The sequence below is a fragment of the Podarcis liolepis genome, assembly GCF_965112155.1.
Source record: "Podarcis liolepis genome assembly, chromosome: 15".
Classification (NCBI taxonomy): domain Eukaryota; kingdom Metazoa; phylum Chordata; class Lepidosauria; order Squamata; family Lacertidae; genus Podarcis; species Podarcis liolepis.
The window spans coordinates 9754586-9765708 of NC_139566.1; the positions used below are offsets into that span (position 1 = coordinate 9754586).

An 11123-nucleotide genomic window follows, 5' to 3' on the forward strand; every position below is an offset into this window, starting at 1 on the left:
ATCTAAGGCAGGGGTCAGCAAACTTTTTCAGCAGGGGCCCTCAGAGCATGTGGTGGGCCAGACTATATTTTTGGGGGGAAACAACAAATTCCTATGCCCCACAAATAACGCAGAGATGCATTTTAAATAAAAGGGCACATTCTACTCATGTAAAAACACGCTGATTCCTGGACTGTCCGCGGGCTGGATTCAGAAGACGATTGGGCCGGATCTGGCCCCCGGGCCTTAGTTTGCCTACTCATGATCTAAGGGCAATGAAATAACTAGGAGGGCCTGGTTTTCAGCTATTTGGGTCCCGAGTTGATTAGGGACTTGATGTTGTTGAGGGCTGATGAAGTTGGAGGTTTGAAAATCCTACTCCCCGTCCCCCCAAAAAAGCTACTGTAAAATGTTATGGAAATGCAGAAATTCCAGCTGAGTGACTGGGTTTTGTTTTACACCAGCGGGCCTGCAGGGGGCAGCAAAGACTCCTTTTGTTCTCCTCTCCCTGGTCTCTCAATTTCTCCCTCTTATCTTTTCAAAGACTGTCTACGATCAATATTTCATCACGCTGTACAACATTGTCTACACCTCGCTGCCAGTGCTCGCCATGGGTGTCTTTGACCAGGTCAGTCATGTTAATTCCGCAGTGTGATACAGCGGTTAGAGGGCATAAGATTGGCAAAGGCTGCTGTGAGCCAGATGGACCAGTGGCAGGGGCGGTGAACCCATGGCTGTCTCAGATGTGGGCCCCACATGTTTTCCCCACCCGTCATGTCCCAACCAATCAGGGATCCTAGAATTGTAGAGTTGGAAGGGACCACGAGGATCATCTTCTTGTCCAACATAATCTTTTGCCCATTGTGGGGCTCAAATCCACAACTCTGACATTAAAAGTCTCATGCTCTTCCTATTGAACTATCAAATTCAAATGTAATTACAGGGGGGTAAGGTGGTGGTGGGGAACCCCATGGGCATTTAGATGTTGTCGGACTCCCAACTCCCGCCGGCCCCAATGGTCAGGGACGCTGCAAGTCCCGCAAGGGCCACAGGGTTAGATCGGTGGGTTAGATCCTTAGCTTGGGTCAGTGGTTTCCAAACTGTTCAAGCGACTGCCCCCTGGTTCCATAGACCAATTCTCCCAGTGCTCCCTATCCTATAAAAAGCATTACAGTGGTACCTCGGGTTACAGACGCTTCAGGTTACAGACTCCGCTAACCCAAAAAATAATACCTCGGGTTAAGAACTTTGCTTCAGGATGAGAACAGGAATCGTGCAGCGGCAGCAGGAGGCCCCATTAGCTAAAGTGGTGCTTCAGGTTAAGAACAGTTTCAGGTTAAGAACGGACCTCCGGAACGAATTAAGTTCTTAACCCGAGGTACCACTGTACTGAGAACTGCAGTTTGCATGACCTACCAGGGAAGATAAAAGTTGCATTATGGCACTTTTATTAAAAATCCAGTTAGAAGTATTTCGTTTAATTCAACACAATGAATGGGCTTGATCCAGCGATACCAGCTTTTCAAAGTCCTTTACACCTCCAACGTCCCCATGCAGCCCCCTTGCCTCCTAACACCCTTCCCCAGGTAATCCCACTATCCCCCGGGGGGCAGTGTGGTGCAGTGGTTAAGAGCGGTAGTCTTGTAATCTGGGGAACCGGGTTCACTTCCCCACTCCTCCACATGCAGCTGCTGAGTGACCTTGGGCCAGTCACACTTCTCTGAAGTCTCTCAGCCCCACTCACCTCACAGAGTGTTTGTTGTGGGCGAGGAAGGGAAAGGAGAATGTTAGCCGCTTTGAGACTCCTTCAGGTAGTGATAAAGTGGGATATCAAATCCAAACTCTTCTTCTTCTTTCGGAACCCCTGGGTTAGATATTGATGGAGCAGTGCCCCCTTTGCCTGAATGGCCAACTTCTTCTGGTTTGTGTCTCTCTGTGCGTGTGTGTCTATCCCCTCTGGCGAATCTGCTTTGAGTGTGTGACGCCCAATTTTTGTCCCTGTCCGTCCCTGGCCTGCGTGCCCCACTTGGGGTGGTCCTGCCCTCAGGCCTCACGGCTTAGCCCTGTCCCACTCCCTTTTCCTAGGATGTGCCTGAGCATCGCAGTTTGGAGTACCCCAAGCTGTACGAACCGGGGCAGCTCAACCTGCTCTTCAACAAGCGGGAGTTCTTCATCTGCATCGCTCAAGGGATCTACACCTCCGTCTTCATGTTCTTCATCCCCTACGGGGTCTTCAGCGACAACTCCCACCTGGCCGACTACCAGTCCTTTGCCGTCACCGTGGCGACCTCCCTCGTCATCGTCGTCAGCGTGCAGGTAGGACAACAAACCCACCCACCCCAACAACAACATATATATCTATATATCTATATATCTATATATCTATATATCTATATATCTATATATCTATATATCTATATATAGGTATATCTATATATATAGATATATTTATATACAGTGGTGCCCCGCAAGACGAATACCTCACAAGACGGAAAACTCACTAGACGAAAGAGTTTTCCGTTTTGGAGGTGCTTCGCAAAACGAATTTCCTATGGGCTTGCTTCGCAAGACGACAATGTCTTGCGAATTCCTGCTGGTTTTTTTTCCTTCCCCCCCTTTTTCTAAGCCGCTAAGCCGCTTATCAGCTGATCCGATCAGCAGATAAGCCGCTAATAGCGCTAATCCGCTAATCCTTCAATGGGCTTGCTTCGCAAGACGAAAAAACCGCTAGACGAAGAGAATCACAGAACGGATTCTTTTCGTCTTGTGAGGCACCACTGTATATATCTCCCACAAGTCCTGGCTTTCTAGTCCTTATCTGCTGTGAGTAAAACAGCTGTTCTATCCAAGGTGTATTTGCATTTGCATGAGCCCAGGGGGCCAAGGGTGGTGCATTCTGGGAGATATTTTGCTAGGGGGCTAAAGGCAGTGCATTCTGGGAGATTCTTGCTCGGTGGCCAAGGGCAGTGCATTCTTTTTTTCCCCTTCAATTTTTTTTTATTAATTTCTCAAAATTTGTAAACACACAAACAAACATAAATCCTAGCTGTATTTAATCCACTCTTAGTAACATTGTTAAGTGACTTCCTCAAATCCCCCTGGCTGAATATATCTATATCTATACATGTATATATATATATCTATATCATTGTAACAGTTTTCCAAAACTAATTTCTCATAAAATTTACTTAATCACCATCTTTCTTTCTTTTCATCTTTACTTCAAACATATTATTCTATAACTTCACATATTTAAATCCTAAGTCTATATGTTATTTGCAAGTATTTCTATTTAAATTATCTTAGCATACAGTGGTGCCCCGCAAGACGAATGCCTCGCAAGACGGAAAACTCGCTAGATGAAAGAGTTTTCCATTTTGGAGGTGCTTCGCAAAACGAATCTCCTATGGGCTTGCTTCGCAAGACGACAATGTCTTGCGAGTTCCTGCTGGTTTTTTCCCTCCCCCCCCCTTTTCTAAGCCGCTAAGCCGCTTATCAGCTGATCCGATCAGCAGATAAGCCGCTAAAAGCTGCTAATAGCACTAATCCGCTAATCCGTCAATGGGCTTGCTTCGCAAGACGAAAAAACCGCTAGACGAAGAGAATCACAGAACGGATTCTTTTCGTCTTGCGAGGCACCACTGTATTTAACTAAATAGTCTTTGAATTTCGTCCATTCCGCAAGGGCAATGCATTCTGGGAGATTTCTACTAGCCCTTGGCATTGGTGAAAGGGGATCATTGCAACGCATCCCCAATTATTAATTATTGCGTTATTATGAGTTTACTGTATAATCTTGAAAGGAGGCTTGGCTGTGAGGGGGTGTCACTGTGAAAATCAGGAAGGGACCCTGCGCTTCTGAATTTGCCGCTGCACCGCTGGTGGTGGGAAAGCACTCCACATATGCTCAGTGGACCTTTCTCCGCTGTGGGGTGGCAGGAAGCGCCTGTGCCGTCCCTCGCCCCACAGGAAGCCCCTGTGCCGACCTTCTCTCCCCCCCCCTCAACAGATTGGCCTGGATACAGGATTCTGGACGGCTATCAACCATTTCTTCATCTGGGGCAGCCTGGCTGTTTACTTTGCCATCCTCTTCGCCATGCACAGCGACGGCCTCTTCCAGCTCTTCCCCAACCAGTTCCGTTTTGTGGGTGAGTCTGGAGACTGCTTCTCTGTTTGGGTCTACAACTTCCTCTCTCTCCGCCCTGCCCTCTCTCACACATGCCTCATTTTTTTGCCTCGTTGCAGAACTATTATTGACAAAGGTGGTGCATTCTGGGAGATTTCTACTGGGGCCCAAGGGCTGTGCATTCTGGGAGATTTCTGCTGTATGGCCAGCAGCCGTGCATTGACAATAATAACAATTAATTTTTATTTATACCCTGCCCTTCCCGGTTCAAAAACCGGGCTCAGGGCAGCTAACAACAAATTTAAAACACTTAACTGATGCAACAAAAAACAGCATAAGATACAGTATAAAACGTGAATAACGATAAATTCAGAATTCAAAATCAATTTAGGGAGGAAATCCATCCAATAAACATTAGATGATCACCAGGGCTAACTGGCTAAATTAGTCCTATTTGGGCCAGCGAGGAGACCAGGGGAGAATTAGCTGTGGGATCCCAGAGCTGGTAATCTTCATAAAAAGGGGAGGGGGGAAGGAAGGGGAATAAAAGATCAGGCTAAGTTGAAAGCCAGGCGGAATAGCTCAGGCCCTGCGGAAGGAAGTTAAATCCTGCAGGGCCCTGGTCTCATGAGACAGAGCATTCCACCAGGTTGGAGCCATCACTGAGAAGGCCCTGGCCCTGGTGGAGGATAATCGAACTTCCTTAGGGCCTGGGACCTCTAAACTATGATTCATCGACCTTAAGGTCCTCTGCGGAGCATACCAGGAGAGGCGGTCCCATAAATATGAGGGCCCTAAGCCACAAAGGGGACATTTCTGCGAGGTGGCCAAGGTGCGTTATGGGAAAGTTCATTTACACTTTTGTACAGGGGAGGGGATGGGAGGGGGACCTGGTGTCCAGGCTGTCGTAAGCTCCCCTGTTTCCCAGATCAGAGGTGCCTCTGAATCTCTCCCTTTCTCCCTGACCTCTTGCTTTCCTTCCTCTGCCCAGGCAATGCCCAGAACACATTAGCCCAGCCTGCCGTGTGGCTGACCATTGCCCTCACCACCGTCGTCTGCATCATGCCAGTGGTCGCCTTCCGGTTCCTCAAGCTGGACCTGAAGCCTGAGCTCTCGGATACGGTGAGTTTGGGTGCAGAGGGATCCCAAATGGAAGATGGGGGAGAGGTCCTTCCTTCCTTCCTTCCTTCCTTCCTTCCTTCCTTCCTTCCTTCCTTCCTTCCTTTCCCCTGCAAGGTAGACACCTTGTCTGTCTGCCAGCCCCCCCACTCCCTGGCAAACTCAGGTTCTAAATTTCCATCTCTTTTTAATTACCGTATTTTTTCACTCCATAAGACGCACCAGACCATAAGACGCACCTAGTTTTTGGAGGAGGAAAACAGGGGGAAAAATACTCTGAATCCCAGAAGCCAGAACAGCAAGAGGGATCACTGTGCAGCGATGAAGAGGCTTCTTGTGGCTAAGCCAGAAGCTAGAACAGCGAGAGGGAGCGCTGCGCAGTGATCCCTCTCACTGTTCTGGCTTCTGGGATAGCTGTGCAGCCTGCATTCGCTCCATAAGACGCACACACATTTCCCCTTACTTTTTAGGAGGGGAAAAAGTGTGTCTTATAGAGCGAAAAATACGGTATTATTTTTTTTAAAATGAATATGTTTTGATGCAAGCAAAAAAAAGAATGAGATGGTTCAGCAGATAGAGCATAAGACTCTTAAATCTCAGGGTTGTGGGTTCGAGTCCCACGTTGGGCAAAATATCCTGCGTTGCAGGGTGGGGGTGGTCTGGATGACCCTCGTGGTCCCTTCCAACTCAATATGATTCTCAACTCCTGTCGAGCATAACCAGAGCGCAGAGAGATTGGAATAAAACAAGAAGTGCCATTCTTGCGCTCGGTTGTTATCTATTATGTCGACAGTGGCTATTCAGGGTTTGTTTTGTACAGCATCTCTCTGCGTATTAACACGGGACACTGACGTAAAGCAGGGCATCTGTAAGGTTTTGGATCCAACTCTTTTTGTGACCCGCCCTTGCCACTCCATCGTGGCACATCAAGGCTTCTGACGACACTCTTGCCCAGGTAGCTACATGCAGAAAATGCCCAAAGGCTCTTCCAACCAGACCATAAAGCATTCTATAATCCCACATTAAAGCTTCTGCTTCTAGCAGGTCTCATCTGTCTGCCCTGAGAGGTGCCAGTTCACTTAAGTCCCCAGCCCAAATCCTTGGGATATTGCCGGCAGCCATATTGGGCAAGGCCAGCCTCGGCCAACCGGATGCCCTCCATAAGTTTTGGACTACATCTCCCATCACCCTCCCTGATCAGCGTGGCTATTTTGGACTACAACTCCCATCAGCCCCAGCCGGCACGATCATTTCTGGACTACAACTCCCATGGGTTTCTAGCCGGCACGCCCATAGAGTTACAGACACAATGGCCTGGGGCTGATGGGAGATGTAGTCTGAAACAGTAAGTGGGATAGCTCAGTCGATGGAGCAGGAGACTCTGAATCTCAATCATCCCGGCGCTCTTCAGATTGCTGAATCGTTGAACTGCAGATTTGGAGGGGACCACAGGGGTCATCTAGTCCAACCCCTGCAATGCAGTAATCTTTTTGCCCAATCTTTTTGGGGTTCAAACTCATAACCCCTGGGCAGTTGCCTCCTACTTCTTAAAAGAATACAGATCGCCTCAGCCTAGGCCTTTAACCTGGCGTAGTGGTTAAAAGTCTCAGACTAGAACCTGGAAGATCTGGGTTCGAATCTCCACTCATCCCCAGGTGTGATGTTGGGGCCAGTCACTTTCTCTCGACCTGACGTGCCTCACAGGGTTGTCGTGAGGAATATGGGGACGGGGAGACTGATGGGTGCCCCCACAAAGGAGGGGGGGAAACAGATTTCCTTGCTGCCTCTGACTCTCCCCTCCTCCCCGCTTTCTCATCCCCCCCCCCCTCAGGTGCGCTACACCCAGCTGGTGAGGAAGAAGCAGAAAACCCAGCACCGCTGCATGGGGAGGGTGGGCCGGGTGGGATCTCGTCGCTCCGGCTACGCCTTCTCCCACCAGGAAGGCTTTGGAGAGCTCATCATGTCCGGCAAGAACATGCGCCTCAGTTCCCTCGCCCTCTCCAGCTTTAGCGGCCGCCCCAGCGCTAGCTGGATCGAGACTTTGCGCAAGAAGAAGGGCAGCGGCGGCGGTGGCGGCGACAGCAGCGTGGCCAGCAGCCCTAGTGGGGGTGGGCCCGACAAGACGCTGAAGGTGTGAGGAGGAAGGTCCCGGGACAGACAGACGGACACACGCAACGGACGGAACTCCCTGCCTCAGGAGGGGCGGGGAGGGCTGCCCCACGGGCCAGAAATGCTGCCCCCCCCCGGTAGCCGCAGAGATGCGGATCTTACCGGATGGATCGAGGAGGCCTAGGAGGCTTGCGGCCGTATAACCAAAAAGATGATGATAATAATAATCATAAGAATAACTGACTGCTGGCTTACAGTGGCAAACAGGTCACTGGCTGGGGTAGGGGGTGCACAGGTGTAACCCCCAAACACACACACACACACACACCCCTCAGACTGATGTTACCCTGAACTGTTGTGCAAAAGGGAGTCTATTTTTCTTCTTCCAAGAATGAAAAACCCAGTGACGTCTCCCTGAACCGCACATGAATGTATCTGGCTTGGAGGCGCAAGAAGGTTGGGGGCGCTTAAAGGTGCGTCGGAGGCTGGAGCCTGGCGTCAAGAGGCGGCGGGCGAAAGATTGGGGGGGCGGGGGCCCTGCACCCCGCTTTCGACCCCCCCCTCCATGCCTTGTCCTCCTATCATCTAATCGTGTCTTTTTAAAATATATATATATATACAGATCTATATGAAAGAAAACGATCCACGTTTACAAAAAAAAAAGGAGGAAAAAAAAGATTATTATTTTTTTCTATTCCACATTGGCATTGGAAGTTCTCTAGGGGTGCCTCCCTCGGGCACTGGGCAGCGGTGTTTAAAGGACAAGGTTGGACTGGCACGGCTTGGGAGATCCGTGGTGCCCGCTTCCGCAGGAGCTGTGCCACCCCAAGTGCGAGGGAGAAGAATTTGGGCACAAGAGGTTGCTAGCCTCCAGCAAGATGCCTGGAGCATGGATTGCCTTTTTTGGGGGGGGGAAGAGGTTGCGGGGGGGAAAGCTTTGAAACACATTGGCTATTTTCTCTCGCCCCCCCCCCTCGAAGAACCCGCTTGGTTTGCTATTTTTTGCCCTCTTGTCTGCACCCCAGAGTCTACACCCTTGGGTCTGCTATTCCCAAGGCAGGAAATAGTTTAAGAAAAAGAAAAAAAATATTTTTATATAACGTAGGACCTCGGCTTGCAAGCAGCTCCCTACTCTTAAACACCCAACCAACCAACCACCTTTGCCGGTTCTCTGGTTTCCACCAGCAGAAGCCCACCCATCACAGCAGAGCTAACTGGATGGGGCAAATATTGAGCTGAGAATGGGAAGACAAGGGACTTCACCTGTTGTGGTGCTGGCCAAGGATGAGGAATCGGCTGGGCTGTTCTGGGGCCACAGCTTCCCCCATCCTGGCACTCAGCTCGGGGCTTTGCTACTGCAGCCCGCAAAGGATGTGAGAGGGCGTCAAGCCCTTTGCACCCAGTTTGCTCACCACCCTCCCACAAAGCAACATTTATTCTGGCAAACGTCCCGACGGCTTACTTGTCCTGCAAAAGTTCATTAAAAAAAACAACAAACCAGGCACTTGTGGCGAGTCGCTGTGTGAGGACGCGCCTCGTGGAACTGTTCCAGATATATACTAGGAACTGGGGCGTTGTATGTAATGATAGCCTTACTCAGAGTAGACCTACTGAAGCGAATGTTTCTGGCCACCTTGGGCACATTTCAGTTGGTCTGACTCTGGAGTGGATACAAAGAGGATCACCACTGGCTTGCACTTCAATCCTAAATGGCAAATTTTAAAATACATACACCTCTATCGTGTCTATATAGACACACACATACACAGTCTTGGGTTTGACCCAAACAACAGTCCCAACAGCCTCATAGGCCAAAATGTTGGGGCCTAGGAGGCCTCTCAAGTTTCCTTGCCACTGTCGGGATAAGGAAAAGCCAGTAAATTTAAGATTTCTCTGTGGGTGGGTTCCTCCCTTACTCTGCTGTGTGACTTTGGGCCACCCCCTACTCAGTTTTTGAAGTTTCCTGGCATACCCCCAAAATTTTATTTCCCCCCCCCCCAAATCTTAGAGGCACAGACAGGGGCCTCTTTTTTGCAGCAGCGACATTTTAGCTCTGCCTCTCACCCGTCCCCCTTCTTGCCTAAAACCCAACTTCGATACCAAAGAGAAAAGTTCGTTAGGAACCGGGGGGGTGGGCGGATTGCCATGGACTACCTTATTTTTATTGTGTGTGGTTTTTTGGGGGGGGGAGTGCAGGGTGAGAGGGGCTTTATAAGCAGGGCAGCCGTGCCATGCAAGGACCGAGGGACATTCCATATAATTTATTACATATTTCTATACTTGGCAGAATTGTATCATTTTATGGGTATAAAGAGAAATTGCATTTTCTTAAAAAAGACCAAAAAAAGCTATCGTCGTGTCTTTCTGTGTTTGTTGCTTAAAGGACAGGAAGTCCGGAAAAGGGGGCGAAAGGCACATCCGCCCTAAATCCCATGCGGTCACTCCTTCGACTGGCTGTTGGCATAAACTGGTGGGGGGTTAAGTCATTTGGCAGTCATTGGTTTTTGCTAAATGCTGTCAAGGGCACATTTCAGCCAGAAACCCAGAAGGAGAGTGAGATACTGGGTGGTGGAGGCCTCAGGAGAGTCCTGAGGGCCAGGTGGGGAGCTTTGGGGGGCCGGAGGTTCTCCAGGCCTGCTCTGGGTGCAATGCGATGTGCATGGCCCTGGCACCAAATTTTGTGGGTGCCAGGCACCTTCGTGGGGAATTTTGTGGGTGCTTGGAGCACCCAGGGAGCTGGCACCTATGTCCCAAGCAGACCCACATGCAGACGGAAACCCTGAAGAACCATTGAATCTGGACATTGCGGTTTCAAGATTTCAACTGTGGGTGGGCTTCTTCGCCGGCTCTCTCGCCCACCCCCCCCATCTCGTGGCTGCAAAGTAGGTTGGAGATTTATTACCGCACTGTTCCTGCATGTTGGGCTACTCGAGAGGAGGAGGAAGAAGCGCAAGGGAAACCCCCGCCAGGATCAGGCCAAGGAAAGGAGTGAAGTTTATATCTCCATCTTTCCTCCAAGGAGGTCAAGCAGGTGTACAGTGGTACCTCAGGTTACAGACTCCGCTAACCCAGAAATAGTACCTTGGGTTAAGAACTTTGCCTCAGGATGAGAACAGAAATTGTGCAGCGGCAGCAGGAGGCCCCATTAGCTAAAGTGGTACCTCAGGTTAAGAACAGTTTCAGGTTAAGAACGGACCTCCGGAACGAATTAAGTACTTAACCCGAGGTACCACTGTACTTAGTTCTCTCTCTCCATTTTACCTGCCCTGCCCAATATTTTATTCCAAGTTGGCACCCCGGCTCGCTTTTGGGAATTGTAGTTCTGTGAGGGGGAATAAGGGTCTCCTAACAACTCTCAGCGCCCTTAAACTACAATTCCCAGGATTCTCTGGGGAGGGGGAGCCGTGACTCTAGCAGCATCACGGTTGCAAATACCCCTTGCACGTCCACTCCCAGCCAATAAACCTGTGTGGAGGTACACTGCCACTGCCCAAGGAGGCTTCACATAGGGCAAGCCTGCGCCTTTGGAAAGCAGGCAGCTCAGTTTTATTGTATGCAGCTGCCCTCCTATAGGGGGGTCGAGTTCAGTTAATAGAGCAGGAAGCTCTTAAAGTCTCCGGGTTTGAGCACCCTATATTGAGTGAAAGATTCTCTGCCTTGCAGGGGTTTGGACTAAACCATGGGTAGGCAAACTAAGACCCGAGTGCCGGATCTGGCCCAATCGCCTTCTAAATATGGCCCGTGGACGTTCTGGCTATTGGTGTATATGTCCTTTTATTTAAAATGCATC

General features: G+C 49.9%; 1 protein-coding gene across 2 annotated transcripts in view; it reads left to right on the forward strand.

Moving 5' to 3' along the window:
* ATP8B2 (ATPase phospholipid transporting 8B2) overlaps positions 1 to 9682 on the forward strand; it is a 59119-nt gene extending 49437 nt beyond the window's left edge. For both annotated transcript variants that reach the window (XM_083476969.1, XM_083476968.1), the window contains 5 exons: positions 524 to 607; positions 2065 to 2295; positions 3989 to 4127; positions 5097 to 5227; positions 7056 to 9682. In XM_083476969.1, the coding sequence (XP_083333095.1) occupies positions 524 to 607; positions 2065 to 2295; positions 3989 to 4127; positions 5097 to 5227; positions 7056 to 7361 (891 nt within the window). In that variant the 3' untranslated portion in view covers positions 7362 to 9682. The remainder of the gene's footprint in view (positions 1 to 523; positions 608 to 2064; positions 2296 to 3988; positions 4128 to 5096; positions 5228 to 7055) is intronic.
* The last annotated feature ends 1441 nt before the right edge of the window (positions 9683 to 11123 follow it).